The sequence below is a fragment of the Sceloporus occidentalis genome, unplaced genomic scaffold (assembly GCF_023333645.1).
Source record: "Sceloporus occidentalis isolate IW3139 unplaced genomic scaffold, rSceOcc1.0.p SCAF_1, whole genome shotgun sequence".
Classification (NCBI taxonomy): Eukaryota; Metazoa; Chordata; class Lepidosauria; order Squamata; family Phrynosomatidae; genus Sceloporus; species Sceloporus occidentalis.
The window spans coordinates 116,357,745-116,375,746 of record NW_028316981.1 but is presented as its reverse complement, the minus strand read 5'-3'; the positions used below and the strand labels follow the sequence as shown (position 1 = coordinate 116,375,746).

Below are 18,002 nucleotides of genomic sequence, written 5' to 3'. Positions count from 1 at the left end.
GGCTATCTGAGGCTGGCACCTTCCCCTCTGGCCATCAGGTCACTGGGAGAGTCTCAAGTGCAAGGAAATTAAACCTCCATTTGCCCTTGAAGGAAGGAAGATGTTTCCTTGGAATCCATCCTATCTGTGAAGCCACAGGCTCCTTTGTAGGTAGAGAACGCTGGACTTCTGAAGAAGTCTTGACATGTTTTGCATCAGGAAAACTTTCGGTGCCAACATTAGGGGGAAAATGTTTATTCTTCATCAGGCAAAGGTGTTAGAAATCATACAGAAGAAGAAGAAGAAGAAGACAACGATGATGTTAGAGTCACAGGGCTCTCCTTGAATACTCCAGGAGGAGAAGGACAGGTTGCTTACCTGTAACAGTATTTCTTCGAGTGGTCATCTGCGAATACATACAAATGGGTTGTACTGCGCCTGCGCAGTGCCTTCGGAAACTTCTGGAATCACTAGGCAAAGTACACTTTGCAACATGCTGAAACTTTTTGGCGGTAACCCCGCCCATCCCCTATAAAACCTCCGTTCCCGCTCTTTTCCCCAGTTCCGCAATTTTCCGCCGTGTAGGCGACAAAAACAGAGCCAATCAGAGCAGGACACTGAGGGGAGGATGGGCGGGATTTGTATGTATTCGCAGATGACCACTCGAAGAAATACTGTTACAGGTAAGCAACCTGTCCTTCTTCTTCGTGGTCTCTGCGAATCATACAAATGGGTTGAGACTGGCAAGCTAAGGTTAGTGGAGGCGGGAGTGTCATGACACCTCATTAAACCAATGACTAATGGTCAATAAAGATAACTGAACACAAGTATAAGAATTGGTGGTTTGTTTATATACTTGCAAGGAAATCCCACCTCATAAAACACGCCCAACGAGGGCCTCGAAACCAAGCATTGAGTCCTTCAAGAACACCCAGACGTAAGCTGTCGGTATGGAACACAGTCGACAGCCAAGCATAATCAATGTAGTCCTGATACCAACACAGCCCTCCCGAAAGCTGCGTCCTTTTTGGCCCTAGTGTCCAACCTGTAATGTTTAATAAAGGTTAAAGGTTGAGACCAAACGGCAGCCTTGCAAATATCGTCCAAAGGGATACCAGACAGGAAAGCAGAAGAGGCCGCTACCGCCCTTGTGGCATGGGAGCGAATCCTGGTCGGCAAAGGCTTGCCCACGAGCTCATAAGATAGGGCAATAGTACTCGAAACCCACTTAGAGAGTCTCTGAGCCGACACGGGCAGTCCTCTCTTTGGTCCCGAGTAGCACTGGAACAGTCTCTCAGAGCGACTCGAGTCCCTAGTTCTGTCCAGGTAAAAGGCTAGAGCCCTACGAACGTCCAGGGAGTGAAGGGCCCGCTCGGCATCGGTAGTCGGGCTCGGTGCCAGGGTCGGTAAAACAATATCCTGGCACATATGGAAAGTGGAAACAACCTTGGGTAAAAAGGAAATATCTGTCCTGAGAACTACCTTGTCCAAGTGGAACCTAAGGAAGGGTTGGTCCCGACGTAAGGCACAAAGTTCGCCCGCACGGCGGGCAGAGGTGATAGCCACCAGAAACACTGTTTTCCAAGTTAAAAGTCTAATGTCCGTGGTGGCTAGAGGTTCAAATGGTTTAGACTGTAAGGCCCCCAACACCGTCTCGAGACTCCAGGCCGGAGTCGGCAAAGATACCTGGGGGTGTAAGTTATTGCAGCCCCTCAGGAATCCCTTGACTAGGGGGTCCTTAAAAAAGGAGGGCTTGCCATCAAACTGGAAGGAAGAGCAGATAGCCGACAGGTAGCACTTAACAGATGTGATACAGAGGCCCGCATCAATTAGGGACATCAGGAATTCCAGGACCACCGGTGTATTCACCTGGGCCAGGGAGAGGCGTCTGTCAGACAGGAACCGCAGAAACCTGTTCCACTTAAGTCTGTAGGATTTTTGGGTGGCCGGCTTCCGGGCAGCCAAGATGACATTCCGTACCGAGGCCGGTAGCTGGGCTAGGGATGGATTTTCCATGCCACCAGGGGAAGGGTCTCGATGTCCGGGTGTCGAACCCGACCTCCCTGAACCGTGAGGAGATCCGGCCTGGGCTCGAGCCGGAGAAAGTTGGCTCGAGAGAGGTGAAGAAGGCAAGGAAACCAGGGCTGTCCCGGCCACCAAGGCGTGATCAGGATCGCGTCTGCTGCATCTGAGACCATCTTGGAGACCGTCCTGGTGATCAATGGGAAGGGGAGAAAGGCGTAGAGTGCTATCCCCGACCATCGGAACCCGAACGCATCCCCGAGGGAGTCGTCGTCCGGCGTCCGGGAGCAGAACTGGGGGCAATGGGAGTTGTACACGGTCGCAAACAGGTCTATCTGTGGGGTTCCCCATCGAGCAAAGAGGTCGTGCACAGTCTCTGGGTGGAGCCTCCACTCGTGGCATGACGAGGGGGACCTGCTTAGTAGGTCCGCCTGAGAGTTCTGGGTGCCCGGCAAGTGTACTGCTTGAAGTAAAATGTCCCGGGCGATGCACCAGTCCCAAAGTCGGAGCGTGATGTCTAGGAGGGTGCGTGACCTGGTGCCTCCTTGCTTGTTCAGGTAGTACATCACCGTGGTGTTGTCTGTCCTGAGCTGGACAACTTTTCCCGACAGTGAGGACTCGAAAGCTTTTAAGGCCTTTTCCACCGCCAACAGTTCTAGTGCGTTGATGTGGAGTGTCCTCTCGTCCAGGGACCAGATGCCTTTGGCCCATAGGTCTAAGGCGTGGGCACCCCATCCTTCTTCCGATGCATCCGTGGTCAACACCAACTCTGGCTGGGGCGGCGAAAAAGGCATGCCGGCGCAGACGTTATGGCAGTCGAGCCACCAACGGAGGGAGCGTATGACTGGTCTTGGTACGGTAAGTCTGCAGGAAGGGGGGTCTCTTTCCAGGTCGAAGACCGACAGGAACCATGACTGCAGTGGTCGAGCACGAAGTCTTGACCACGGAGTGACAAATGTTGTCAACGCCATGTGGCCCAGAGCCACCTGGACGTCCCTGGCCATAACCCGCCTTCGAGTGGTGCACCTGCTGACGGCTCGGGCCAAGGCCTGAAAACGGTCCGGAGGCAGAAATGCCATACAACTGTCTGAGTCGAGGATGGACCCGATGAACCTTATCTGCCTGGTGGGGAGCAACTGGGATTTTTCAAAATTGACCACTAGACCCAGGTCCCGTAAGAGCTCGAGTGTCTCTGAGGTGTGTCGTTGTAGCTCTTGACGTGAAGGGGCCACGAAGAGCCAGTCGTCGAGGTACGGAAAGACTCTCATGCCGCGGCGATGTAGGTGAGCAACCACGGGCGCCATGCACTTGGTGAAGATGCGAGGAGCGGTAGATAGGCCGAAGGGGAGGACGTTGTATCTGTAGACGTCCGTCCTGACTGCGAACGCCAGAAACCTGCGGTGGGACTCCCGGATGCTGACATGGAAGTAAGCGTCCTTTAAGTCGATCGTTGCAAACCACAGGTCCTGCTCCAACAGAGGTAAAATAGAAGCAAGCGTTACCATCCGGAAACGGCGATAAGACAGGTAAGCATTCAATTGTCTAAGGTCCAGTATAGGCCTGATTCCCCCATCAGGCTTCGGGACCGTAAAATAACGGGAGAAGAAGCATCTAGGGATGTCGACGGGATCGACAGTGGAGATGGCGCCTTTGGCGAGAAGGGTGCGTACTTCGTCGAGAAGGGTGTCTGAGGGGGGTGTGGACAGGATAGCTCCAGTTGGTGGGAGCTCTTCAAATTCAAGGGCATAACCCCTACAGACGATGGTGAGAGCCCAAGAATTGGTGGTGATTGCGGCCCAGGTGTTAGAAAAGGGCCTCAGTCTGTCCAGGAAGGAAGGGACAGGAGAAGCGACGGAGTACGCTGCGTCCCATCAGTTCCTCTTCTTATTCGGGTCCGAATCTTGTCTCCTGTAATTCTTTTTGTATCTGGGCCCCGACCGACGGCCCGAGGAGGAGGAAGACTGGGACGGGAAGCGCTGTCTGGCTTGATCCTGGCGCTGGAAAGGCCGATCCTGTTGGTAGGGCCTCTGGCCCTGGCCATAGCACTGGCGTACAGCAGTGAAGCGCTTGCGAGAAGACGACTGGGGGGAAGAAGACATACCGTGTTTCTTAGCAGCGGTCCTCATCCTATACTTGAAATTAAGTTTTTCGTCAGTCTCGCGATGGAAGAGGCCGTCCTCGTCGAAGGGCATGTCCTCGATGGTCGAGCGAGCATTCTGGTTTAGGTCCGAAGACCTTAGCCAGGCGTGTCTGCGGAGTGCTATGGCAGCCGCCATAGACTTAGCGGAACAGTCAGTGGCATGTCTGGCTGAGGTGATGAGCCATCCTCCAATCGAGTGGGCCTCGTCACGGACCTCCGAGAGGATAGCCTGGGACTCGTCAGGTAAGTCCGGTATGAGAGGGGACACTTTTTCCATGAGCCACTGGATGTAAGCGCCCATGCATGCGTTGTAATTTGCCACTCTCATGCCCAACGCCGAAGAGAAGTAAGCCTTTTTAGCCAAGGCGTCGATCTTCTTAGCCTCCTTGTCGGAGGGCATCAAGGAAGCCTTCGGGGTGGACGCACGTTGCGAGCCCTCTACGATGGCTGAATTTTGTTTGGGGTGTCCAAACAGCCAAGATGGATTCGACGGCGAGATCCTATAGAGGGACTCGACCTTCCTGTTGTTGGATGCTGTGGATGCAGGGGCCTCCCAAGAGCGCCTGGCCAACTTCTCCAAGGAGGGAAGAAGAGGTATTGCTGGCGGGGTAGGCAATCTACCATGGACTCGCCTCTCGATCGGGTCCGAGGCTTCCTCTTCAGTTTGAGAGATCTTAATGTCCAGAGCATTGCTCATTTTAATGACGTGCTCCGCAAAGGTTCGGACGTCGTCGGACGGGGAAACTGCACCCGGTTGGGCAAAGTCCTGGTTGACCGACTGATAGTCATCTTCCCGGGAAGAGAGTGAGTCGTGTCTCGGGCGATAACGGACTTGGGAAGCTGTCTCCTCATCCGACTCGAGGTTCACGACATCCGGGTTGGCGACGGCCTCGACGCGGCGGGGTGAAAATGCAGACACCCTGGAGGGTCTAGAAGAGGCTCTTGGTCTGGGTCTCCGATCTCGATGCTCGAGGAAGGGCTCGACATCCTCCTGAGGGACTAGTTTGTAGTACCTCCCCGTTTCAGAGTCGTAGTAATACTCAGGCTGAGGATCTCTGGATGGGGACGGTGACACAACCCGACGTGTGCGGGTAGGCATCGGAGTCGGGGAGCGACGGTCATCCCTGGAGCCAGCAGGGGAAGCCGGTTCCGAGAGGAGTTGAACAGCCTCCTCAGAAGCGTGACGGAAGGTAGGCAGAGGTCGGGATCCCAAGGCCAGATCGAGAGGACGATCCCCACGGCTGGTATCTGTGTCGTGTGTCCCGGAGGTCGAGGTCTTTGCCCTTTTGGCCGCCAGGCGCGGGTCTGATGGTCGGGAGTCGGTATCCGATGGCCTGCGGTCGGCATCCGAGCGCCTGCGTACGGTGTCGGATCGGACTTCTGGGCGAACCTGTGGAGTGCCCTCCTGGCCTCGTTCCAAGGAATGACGTCGTCTAGACGCCTGATGGTCGTCGTCCAAAGAAGAAGATCGGGGCCTTTTAGATGAAACATGGACTCCCGTTAGGGATGGAGACTTAGCCGCTCCCGGAGACGTCAAAGTCTTGGCAGACGAAGGCCTCGAAGCGGAATCCAACTTCGGAGTGGTAGAAGTGGGTGCCTTCGGGACAGAGGATCTCGAGGCAGAACCCTTATGGGAGCTCGAGTCCTTATCAATGGTCCGGCTCTCCTTAGGAACCTTATTATGCTTTTTGTCCTTCTTGGGAGGCTTGGGGACCTGTTCAGTCGGGCCCTGGGGTTCAGATGGACCATCCACGGAGAGGGCCGGCGGGTCAACCGGTGGCGGCTGAATTGGAGTCTCAGCAAGGGTCGGCAGGGGGGTCGCGGTCGAAGACGAAGCTCCCACAGAAGACATTGCCCCCGAAGTGAAGACTTTAGTATAAATCGCAGCCTTCAATCTGGTCTCCCGATTTTTCCTCGCTTGAGGGGTTAGAGACTTGCACAAGGCGCAAGAGGCCGGGATGTGAGTCTCCCCCAAGCACAGAAGACAGGAGGAATGGGGATCCTGGCCGGGAATCTTACCCCCACACACGGAGCACTTCTTAAAGGGCACTGATGGCATGATCCGAAGAGCGAGGTCAGACGGTCCGGTTGGCAACGAGCGAGGAAACAAGTCCGAGGGAGAGACAAGTGCGAGGTCAAAAAACAGTCCGGGGTCTAAATAGCCAAAGTCAGATCGAGGGCTTAGGCAGAGAAGAGTCAAAAAACGGTCCGAGGTCAATTTTTCCAGTGATTCCTTTCTAAAGTAGAGAGCGAAGTTCCTAGTGGCAGCTAACGCGGCGGAAAAAAGGAACTGGGGAAAAGAGCGGGAACGGAGGTTTTATAGGGGATGGGCGGGGTTACCGCCAAAAAGTTTCAGCATGTTGCAAAGTGTACTTTGCCTAGTGATTCCAGAAGTTTCCGAAGGCACTGCGCAGGCGCAGTACAACCCATTTGTATGATTCGCAGAGACCACGAAGAAGAAATGCATGGAAACATTCAGTCTTCTCTGCTGAAGAAAACGCAGCCTCATGCAGGGCAGAAACACCCGGAATCTCAAGGGAAGCGACTTTGGCTGATGCTAATGGAATATAAATTTCATTGCCTGGGTTGTTTAGGGCACTTGGTCTCCCAGAGCCCAGGAGGCAAAATACAGAAATGGTTCTCCCTCCAGATCATTTAATGGACAACAAAAACAACATCTTGGCAAAATGCAGGCCCGTGATTCTCTCCTCTTTTATCATTCTGCCTTCTCCTGTATGGTTTCTAACCCCTTTGCCTGACGAAGAAGGCAGAGGAGCCTCGAAAGCTTGTGTGATGTATTTTGTGTACTTTGATAGGCCCCATAAAGGTGTCACTGTTTATAGTTTTTCGCGGGGTTTTGGGCCATGCGGCCGTGCTCTGGAAGAGTTTACTCCCGATGCTTTGCCTGCAGCATCAGTGCTCACTGCTATGAATTCTGGGATTTGCACCTTTGTGAGATATGTACCCTTTTAAGTGCCCTGGCTCAGGGCTATGGGATTCTGGGAGTTGGAGCTCCGCTCTGGGCCCCACAATAAACTCCAGCTCCCAGAATTCCATAGCCTTGAGCCAGGGCACTTAAAGCGGTGCCAAACCGGGTTATTTCCCCAGTGTGGATGCAGTCCATTGGTCCAAAACACACTGCAGAAATAATCCAGTCTGAGGCCGCTTTAACTGCCCTGTCTCAGTGCTAGGGGATTTTGGGAACTGTAGTTTTGTGAGACATTTAGCCTTCTCTGTCAGGAAGAGCCCTGGTGCCACAACAAACTACAAATCCCAGGGTTCCCTAGCTACTGAGCCAGGGCAGTTAAGGCGGTGTCAAAATGTTCTGGAGTGTGTTTTGGACCTTGGAGGCAGGCACACAGCAACAGCAAAGGCTACATAGAAGTATCTGCCTACAGCGGAGACAGACAAGGCAATTGAAGAGAGCAGCGGCTCGAAGAGAACGTCCTCCTTTCAAGAACTACAAGTCCCAGAAGGCCTCGCGCGCCTCCTCCTTTGTCCCCGCCTCCCACTTCCGGCGCGGGCTTCCGTCGGTCTTGGCTGGGCGCGCGCGGGTGAAGCAGCAGCAGCAGCGATGGACTTGAGCGCCTTCGAGGCAGACAACTCTGTCAACTGCCGCCTGGGCTCTGCGGTGCCAGCCATTTGCCGGAGCCAGCCCTGCTGCCTGGGCATCGATGAGGCGGGGAGGGGGCCCGTGCTGGGTACGCAGGCAGGGCACCGTCGGGGGAGTGTGCTCTCTGTAAGGGTCGTGTGCCTAACTAAGGCGGACCTATCACAGGGTTTTCTTGGCAGGGTTTGTCCAGAGGGGGGTTGCCATTGCCTCCTCTGAGGAGGCTGAGGGAGCGTGACTCGCCCAGAGGGTTTCTGTGGCCCAGCACAGATTCAAACCTTTAGGGTGACCAGGTGTCTTCTAGCCACAAAGAAGGATATGTAAGACGCTCAAGAAAAACAGAAGTCGCAACAGAATAAACGCTAAAAACACTCACATCAATATAAATTTATGCATCTTGGTCGTGCTCCAAATGGAGGACATTTGTGGATTCAAATGGAGGACATGTCCTGGAAAAGGAGGGCATCAGGTCACCCTGATTGGACCCTGCTCTCCAGAGTCAAACCATTATACTACTCGTCTTGGTGCTGTGGTGGTGTGCCTTCAAGACGTTTCCATTTTACAGTGACCCTAAGGCCATAAACTATGGTGGGATTTTCCTGACCTGATTTGTTCAGGGGAGGTTTGTCCTTGCCTTCCCTGAGGCTGAGAGAGCGTGACTTGCCCAAGGTCTCCCAGTGGGTCTCCATGGCTGAGCCGGGGTTCAAACCCTGGACTCCCAGTGTCCTAGTGCATCTCTCTCACCACTGTGCCATGCTGGGGCCGGCAAATAAATACATCTGATTTTAAAAACAACAGAATGGCAGGTGGATACATGCCTTAATCTTTGTGTGTCCCGGGGTTGGCTGGTTTAAACCAGGTTAATTTAAGAAAAGGTTTAAACCAGGTTGGATTAAACCAATGACTTAAAAAAACTCCTAGTTTTTTAAATTAGTTAATCTTTTTTTTAAGTCTTTCTTACTGGAACAACAACAAATGTCTGAATTTAAACATTTTAACTGAAACAGTTTATTGGCAGCTGTTCATTGGTAGACCCCTATCCAGTGCCAGGTGCTTCTTTTTAATACCTTTATTTTATACTGCCAGAAATGCCATTCAGAAACGAATCCTTCAATTAATGTAAGTTTAACCAGAAAAACTAGCTTTAAAAGATCCCTTTTACAAAAACAACAACCCCGTTATTATTTAAGCTAGTGGCCATAGCATCTGAACTACATTTTGCTGGTTAATTTTCTGATTTAGTCTTGTATTGGTGTACTCTTATACTCCTATATATAGGCTACCAACTTGTCAATATAATTCCCTAAGCTTTATTGAAAGATGTAAAATCATAAAAGCCTAATAACTTTGGACAGTTAATGTTAGAAGGCATTATAATATGGTTGATCAAGCTTTCTAATCCATAAGATAATGTTTCACAGTATTAATATAATAAGCAGGATTCAAATGTTTTAATTAAAACATTAATGCAAAAAACTGGTTTAATTTTTGATTTTTGTTTTTAGCTTTTTATCTCAGCTACAACATCAGCAACCCCTGTCAGAGAGCTGCTATAAATGTGGTACAGTGGTTATTGCTGGAGAAGTTAATGCAGAAGATTCTGTCTTGTCTGTCAGTTTTGCTCTGTAGCTGTACTTATAACAGCAGCTTCAGAGATGGGGACTATATGGTCTGCTGGAAGTTGCTAGGGCTGTAACAACTGGAAGGCCATGTAGTCTCATTCACTGTTGGAGAGTATTTCAGTTATTATTTTTCCCCATCTATATTGTTCTAACCCTTATAACCATTCTGAAAAGTTATTTCATATTGTACCAGAAACTCTGATGTTCAGCTCAATGGCTTGTTCTGGCTTCTGCTTTCTTCTCAGGCCCCATGGTTTATGGAATTTGTTACTGTCCTGTGGCCCGGCAGGGAGATCTGGAGACGCTGAAGGTAGCAGGTAAAAAAGTGCCTGAGTAGTGGTGGAAACGGTATAACATGGGATGGGATTGAAATGGAAAAGGGACAGAAAATACCTCTGTCTCTAGTTTTTCTGGAGGGACGTAGGCCCCATCTCCTTGTGCTCACCCCATCTCTTTATGCCTTTTAGATTCCAAGACACTGACAGAGGCTCAGCGGGAACAACTTTTTGAGAAGCTGGATGCAGCCAAGGATTTTGTAGGCTGGGCCCTGCACATCCTCTCACCCAACTTCATTTCAACCAGTATGCAGAGGCGGTGAGCAGAGTGGGGACTTGATGGTTTGCCTATTACCACATATACTCGACTATATGACGGCCTCATGTATAAGTTGAGGCCAGGTTTTGTGGCCAAAATTACAATTTTGTCATGACCTGGGGATAAGCTGAGGGTAAAACTTGGAGAGAAATTAGATTGGCCCTAAGGCTGACCATCCCAAAAAGTAAGGCAGCATTGCTGTGTGTGTTGCTAAGTTGCTTCCTTCCTTCTTGGCACTCTGTCCTTGAGAACTGTTATGACAGTTGGGGCTTTCTGTGTTATGGTTCCACAATAGTATTTGCCTGATATAATATTGTCAGTCTTTGATTGAATGTTTCTTGATCATAAACAACTGGGACCTTTCACTAAACACCTCCTCCAAGAGGGAAGTGAAGGATGGGTCAAAAACAGGGAGCCTTTTTGGTTGTGCCCCTGCATTATAGGATGCTGTCTCCAGGAAGGCCCATCAGGCACCAGGTTAATACATGGCTCTGTTTCCATGTGTTTGAGGAGATGTAATAGTTTGATTTTTAAAAAAATCTGCTGTACAGTCTTCCCTCTCTATTCACAGACTTGGGATTGCAGTCTTGATTACTCATGGACGGCAAGTGGGAAGGGAACAAAATGGCGTGCGTTCCCATGGTGTGCAGCCATTGAAATAAATGGTACCCCAATATCAGTGATTTTTCCAATTCGTGGGGTGGTTCGGAGTGGATCCCCCATGAATCAGAAGGGACAACTGTAGCTCAATGTATTCTCCTTATAATTTGTTATTGGAGATAAGGTTCTGGCATATTTTATAGTTTTAACTTGCATAGTCCAGTTGTAAGAGCCCTCTGTGTGTGTATGTGTGTGTGCCTTCAAGTCTCTTGTCAACTTATGGCGACTCCGTGAAGTTCATAGGATTTTCTTAGACAAGGAATTATCAGACGTGGTTTTGCCAGTTCCTTCCTCTGAAATACTGTATAGCCTATAGCACCTGATATTCCTTGATGATCTTCTATCTAACTACTAAACAGCTGATGCTGCTTAACTTCCAAGATCAGATGGGATCTGGTGCCTTCAGGGTATTTGGATGTCTTGTAAGATTCCTAGAAGTAGACTGCCCTACTTCACCATGTCATTGTTAAGCAGGTGGGATTTGCATTCCTGTTGGCTGTGCAGTTACTGCTGACAAAGTCTAGGGGTGTTAAAGTTTCTGTTTTACTTGCCATTAACAAGATGGAATATAGAATGCTGCATTAAATTCAATGTCCAGGTCCTCCTATCTATCCAGGGCTACCACATTCATGAAAGAAAGGAAATAGATTTTTTTCAGGGAATGGTGGAGAAATAGTGATTAAAATATACTCATGTAACAGTTTTTATGGGAAGTGTTGAAACAGTTTACTTTGTCATAGCTGAAGTAGAGACATAGGAGAACACAAATAAAATATCATACTTCACGTTCTCCGTAATATGGTTAGCTGATTATGAAAATGTTATTTTCAAAGTTACATCATGACTATTAGTGAAACAAAATACAATAATCCTGAGTGTGATTGTGATAGCATTATTTCATTATGTAGAAGCTGGCTGACCTTTTGTAACTGGCTAATTGGTCCGTGTATATGAACTAGAATCAGTTTTGATTGATTTAAAGATGTGACTATTTTGACAGGAGTCAGTAAATTATGCCTGGCCAGATATAATAGTTAGCCATTATTCCTCTAGACACATTACAAAGACCACTCCTGCTATAATATTAATGTACCCTCAACTACAAAAATGATATTGGTTTAGAAATTAAACCTTATATGTTAGGCCACAGATAGGTTTTAATTAAATATTAATTAATTAATTAATAGTGATTAATATTAATTCCCTCCTCCTCTGCCTGGCCCTCCCCTCAGGTGAAAGCTGAGCACCAAGGGAGCCTTGCCTGTCCTTCTCCTTTGCCTGCTCAGGAGAATCAGAGTGATGGAGGAGCCTTGAGGGGTGAGCATTTTGTCCTTTCCCCCCTGTGCCACCCAGCCTTCTTAGGAGAAAGCCAGCAAAGGAGGAGCCTTGCAGGATGAGTGTTTGCCCATCCTCCTCCACCTATCCTTAGAAGAAAAGCAAGCAGTGGAGGAGCCTTGCAGTGCGGGAGTTTGCCCATCCTCTTATGCCGCCGTCACCTGGACTTCTCCTTAGAAGAAAGCCAGGTGGCGGAGGAGCTTTGCAGGGAGAGCGTTCGCCCTACCTCCTCTTCCTCCTCCTCTGTATGGCCTTCTCAGAAGGAGGCCAAGTGGCGGGAGAACCTTGAAGTTGTTCCACATCCCTGCAGGCCGACCAAAATCCTTTGGCAGGCTGTATGTGGCCCTTGGGCTATATGTTGTGCAGGCCTGTTATATGTAGTACTATGCTAATAAAAGGAAAAGTATTTTAAAAGCTTTTTTGTAGGGAGGGTAAAACAAGATTAGACTCATTGTTATAGACAATTGAGGGTAGAGAACTCTCTACTTCTGCAAAAGGAAATGACAACACTAAAAAAAGCCTAAAATGTTCTGTGGGTTGTCATTGTTCAGATTGTTTGTATTTAATTTACCATCTTAGTATAATTTTTAGTGCAGTACCAAAACAAATGGGGTTTTTTTGCTCCTGTTAATAGTGTTCAGTATAAGCTAATACTGAACTCCTATCTTGATAAAAATGTATTTCAGTACTTTAAAATCACTTAATAAAAATATTTAATATAATGTAATCTATGAGTTACATGAGAACCAGTGTGTAGTAGTTTAAGCGTTGGACTGTGACTTTGGAGAACGGGGTTCAAATCCTCACTCAGCCATGGAAACCCCTGGGTCACCTTGGGCAAGTCATAGTCTCTCAGCCTCTGAGGAAGGCAAAGGCAAAGGCAAACCAAACCCTTTCTGGATAAATATTACCAAGAAAACTGTAACAGAGTCTCTTAGAGTCACTATAAGTTGAAAATGGCTTGCAGGCATACAGCAACAACAAACCTATCAGTTATTTAAACTAAAGATTATTTTGGAACAGTGGTCAGGAAAATCTGCCAAAGTTGTTCAAGAAAAGTCAGGAAAATTGAACGCAAAATGTTGGTGGCAATCCTTCTACCTACCCCAGTATCATCTCCACCAGGGATGAAGAACCTTTGGCCCTTCAGATATTTTTTAGTTTTGAGACGCCTCAGCCAGCATGGCCACTGACCAGGACTGATGGAAATTATAACCCAAAATGTGGGGAAATCATGTCTTCAGCAACTGGCAACAGCTCTGCATTATTTAAGTTGTGATTCTTTCCTATCTCTGACCAGAATAATGGACTTCCTGCATGGAAGGTTTGCTTTCCACTACTGCATTTCTCAATTGTTCCTTCCTCTGCTACTTAGCTGGTTCTGGTAAAAGGTGCAGACATGACACTTTTTCCAGCATGCCTTTCACTGATAGTTAGGCGTTAGAGCCAATGTTATATCCCTGAATCAACATGGTTTCTTTTTTGTTGCAGAGCAAAATACAATCTGAATGCACTTTCACATGATACAGCCATTGGGCTCATCCAGCATGCGTTAGACTCTGGAGTGCAGATTGCAGAGGTGAGCCAGCTCAGCTGTCCATGCCTGTAGGAAATAGCACAAAATGCTACCTCTTAAATCATTTGTGATTCCTTCCTCCTTTAGGTCTTTGTGGACACTGTGGGGCCAGCAGAGAAGTACCAAGAGAAACTAAAGCAACAGTTTCCAGAGCTGGAGGTTACAGTGAAGCCCAAGGCAGACTCCCTCTTTCCCATAGTCAGTGCAGCCAGCATCTGTGCAAAGGTAAATGTGAGGCATAGAGTCCCCTTGGTTTCAGCATTGCTCTGGCAGTTCAAGAGATGCACACTCAATCTGTGAACCTCTAACTGCTCTATCACCCCTATCAGCCAGTTCAGAGCTGAGGCCCTGGGCCCCCTCAGTTTTTGTTGAGTTCCAATCCCCAGTAGTCTGTGCCATCCTGGCCTGTAGAGAGACATGATGAGAGCAATTTCTGGAGGGTAAAAGGTTCCCCATGATTGAAGGAAGTGTTACTTCCATGTGCAAAAGCACATGATTACCAGACACGGAAGCCAAACAAAAAAGGATGGTGATTGCTGTAATTTTCTGCCTCAATCAAATAACCAGCTGGCCCCTGTTGGAGACAGAATGTTAAGAAACTTTGACCCCATGCAAGAAGGCAAACTTTGTGTTCTTCATTATCACCTGTGTTTTTCAGGTAGCAAGGGACCAGGTTGTGAAGAACTGGAAGTTTGTGGAGAAACTGGAAAATGTGGAGTCAGACTACGGCTCAGGCTATCCCAACGGTAAATTCCAGCCTCTCTTTCTACTTAGTTTGGGAACAGAACCATCCCCCTGAATTTGCAGCCACAGGATATGGTCAGAGGTTCTAGCTTACAGAACTTTAAAAGACAATTGAAAAAACACACGGAGAATAAATGCTACCGTATGTTCAAGGTTCTAGTCAGCCAAACATGCCCCTTTCCAGGATTCCCCATTCCATCCCTCATGCCTTTGTTCTCTTTCTTTCCCCACAACAGCATTCTCTGTCCACTAAGCATTTTTAATCTTCACTGAATCGTTTTTAATTTTTGTTCTCTTCTGTTAGGGTTTTCTTCCCACTACTACCCTAAAAGGTGTTCCTCCTCCTAAGCTTTCTGTATACCTCATCCTTGTATGTGGATATGGGATTTTGGCCACATAAGACACTTGGAATTCTGACCCTAAATCATGAGGTCTCTAGTTGCAACAGTCAGAAGGCACTAGGTTGTGGAAAGCTGATGCTGAGGATGAATTTATGCAGAGGCAGAAATTCGAAGGTAACATACCATTGATTATGAACCAGAGAGGAATAGTTGACTTTTCCCAAGAGATGTCCCCGGCTATAAGATATTTTCTACTTCTGCTCACCTACTTTGTTAGGCGTTTGAGCCAGGATATCTATTTTTATTCCATAGATACCATGGGTTAATTCCTAGTCCTAAATTTCCTGGCCCAGAAATCCAACTATAAAGTGACATATCAGGTATTTCATACATTGTGTATATAAGAGCAGGCAAGGGTAGATTTGGAGGCATTCTAATTCTCATTCTGTCATTTACCATCACCTTTGTTCTTCTTGCAGAGCTAGCAGAAGAACCTGGGAATCTAAACTAAGATTCCATCTTAGAAATAGAGACAACCACAAATACTAATACAGTACTAAATTTTTTGGCCATCTATTTTCTCCCTTGTTGCTTCACCAGATCCCAAAACTAAAGAATGGCTCACACAAAGTTTGGATCCTGTATTTGGCTATCCACAGTTTGTACGCTTCAGTTGGAGTACAGCTCAGATCATCCTGGAGAACAAAGCAGTGCCTGTTCATTGGTAAGTGGGGGGTGAGGGGTGGGCAAGTGTCAGATCATGGGGTAAATAATAATAATAATAATAATAATAATAATAATAATAATAATGTTTATTTATATACCACTTTTCCAAATTAGATCAAAGCGGTGTACAATAGGAAGTACAATATAAAGTCAAAATAAAACATAACAGGCCTCTCTCCCCCTCAAGATGGTGGTCAGAAGGAGGGCTCTTAGTCTTTCAGGCCAGGCCTCTCTCTCCCCAAGATGGCGGCTGAAGGGAGGGCTTTTCTTCTTTCAGGCAGGCAGTTGGAGCTAGTCTGCCTCTCTCCCCCCAAGATGGTGGCTGAAGGGAGGGCTTGGGATGAGAAATCAAGGGAAATATGGAACCTACGAGGAAGCAGCTGCAGGAATCTGTGATCTGCCAGGATTGCCTTTGGGAGCTTTGACTGCACAGAAGGGAACAGGCTTTCTGTAAAGCAACCATTGAGGGAGCTGTAGGGCAAGAAAATATAGCATGCTGGTTTCAACAGTGTGGCAAGGCACTGACTACGTCAGTAACAGAAATGGCCACTAGCCATACTGGCTGAGATATTCTGAAAGTTATCAACCAAAAGAGTGATTTTCTAAGAGCTGGCGCTGGGAAGGAGGTTTATTTGAGCTGCATGGATCTGCCAAGTGTCCGTGGGGCTCTGTGCCTTTCATTCTTTTATCAGCCCTGAACAAGGAGATCTCTTTCTCCTCAGATCTTCCCTTTGAGGCTGGCTTGCTCCACTAACTCCCTTATGCCTGGCTCTCTGCTTGACTTCATTGAAGAAGTGGGCTACATAGAGCACTGCAGCATTCCAGCTGAAAGCACTGACATCAAAGGACGGCTGTAACTCCCCTTGTTTGTTCCCACAGGTCTTGGTATTCTCATGAGCAGCTCCCCTGTTTAGTCCCAGAGCTGCCAGTGTCCTTGCTGTCTTAGTCTCAGACTGACCTTGGAAAGCAGACAGGCAAGATGCCATGGGAGGAGCTGGAGATGCAGCCAGTTAACTCTGTCCTAATTGGATGGAACAGGAATCCTGTACTGTCTTGTTAAGAGAATCAAAGCCTAGGGCCAAGTCACCTATTTTAAATCTAGGGTGTTGGAATACAGTGAAGGACCGTGGTTGTAGCAACTGGAAAAGGCTGGAATCTAAGACCATGGGGTGTGACTCAGAAAGGCAAGGTAGAGAGCAGAGTGGGAGATGTTACATAGCTTAGAAAGATTACTTTTTTTTTTGGGGGGGGGGCTATGACTCCAGGAGTCCCTTGGCCAGCATGGCCAGCAGCAGCCATTTGTAGTCCAAAGAAGGGATTTTTCTAAGCTGTTACTTAAGTTGCTATACCTAGATCCTTCATTTCTCCCCATCTTTTTGACTCTGTCTGCAGGGATGATACTGAAGATGACCAGAAGAATGCACAGTCCCTTCTGAGCTACTTTGCCAGGAAAGATACTCCCACCAAACGACCACCCCACCGCTTCTTTTATGAACGCAAGCTTGAGACAGTGACTAGCCTGTAGGGGGCAGCAGCTTATTCCCTTCATATTGGGATCATCTTTCTTTGCGTCCACAAGAACCTTCTGGTTTGTCACTGTTTTTAATTGAGCCTGAACTGTGGTGGGAACCTGTGAGTAGTGGCATCAACGAGACAGGTGTGTAATCTTTCAGAGAAATGGACTGGTCAAGTTTTTATCTTTCTAGAGGCCTCTGTACTTATGTTTTCTATTCTTTTTTTAGTGAATAAATTAAAAGTATCAACAACTGTTGAAGTCCTGTTTTTTGCAATTGGTTGCCCATAGTGCTAGGCCAACCAAAAAGGGACTGAGGTGTGGCAAGTCCATGTGTCTGTATATTGGTGTGAACAAGGCCAGGGATCAATTCCCAGACCACATCAGACATGCATGCACACATCATGCAGCCAGAAATGGCTGATTTCCCCAAAAAGCTTTGGTAAGGCAAAACAAGGTGTGTGTAAGGGATGATGTACCTAATTTTAAGAGAGAATCATACTCCCTGGAGCCTTCCACAAATTGTAATTCTGTTTGCTTTATCGAAAGAAATGTATGTATGTGAGAGTCTGAGGTCACAAAATGTGATGGGTCTACGTGTGGCACCTAAGCCATGTATTGCCCCACCTTTGCCATATGTGAAGGCTTACACTTTTATTTAAACTAGATGACATCTCATGTAGGGAGCAGTGCTGCACAAAGCAATGCAAAAGTATATGTATGTGTATTCATCAGCATGGTGTAGTGCAGGGGTAGGCAACATTTTTGAGACGGGGGCCGGGTTGCTGTCCCTCAGACAACTGGGGGGCCGAAGCCAAAAAATAAATAGTTAAATAATTTTTAAAAAATTTAAATAAATAAATAAACCGGGACAAATGTAGGACAAAATTTTCAAATGGTGGACACTTTTTTTAAAAAAGTGGAGAACACGTGAAAAAATTTGCTGATTTTTTAAAAAATGTTAATATAAATGCATGTTTCTGAGGTGTCTATAGACAATTGCCCCTGTGCGCGTGAGGCCAAAGGCCCCGGCGGCAATCGGCGGCAGGACCGGGCTGGGGCCGGTCCCAAGGCCTCGCCGGGCCGCATCCGGCCCACGGGCCGCAGGTTGCCTACCCCTGGTGTAGTGGTTTGAGCATT

At 47.9% G+C, this 18,002-nt stretch overlaps 1 protein-coding gene across 2 annotated transcripts; it reads left to right on the top strand.

The window, feature by feature from the left end:
• The first annotated feature begins 127 nt into the window (after positions 1-127).
• Positions 128-17,115, top strand: RNASEH2A (ribonuclease H2 subunit A). Of its 2 annotated transcripts, none has more exons than XM_089532289.1 (8): positions 128-146; positions 9,619-9,690; positions 9,841-9,967; positions 13,454-13,541; positions 13,626-13,763; positions 14,197-14,284; positions 15,224-15,347; positions 16,742-17,115. In XM_089532289.1, exons 2-8 carry the CDS (start codon positions 9,624-9,626, stop codon positions 16,872-16,874), a joined length of 765 nt encoding a protein of 254 aa, XP_089388415.1. In that variant the 5' UTR covers positions 128-146; positions 9,619-9,623; the 3' UTR covers positions 16,875-17,115. The 2 variants fall into 2 exon arrangements, with proteins under 2 accessions (XP_089388415.1, XP_089388407.1); XM_089532281.1 differs by lacking the exon at positions 128-146 and adding an exon at positions 7,690-7,842.
• The last annotated feature ends 887 nt before the right edge of the window (positions 17,116-18,002 follow it).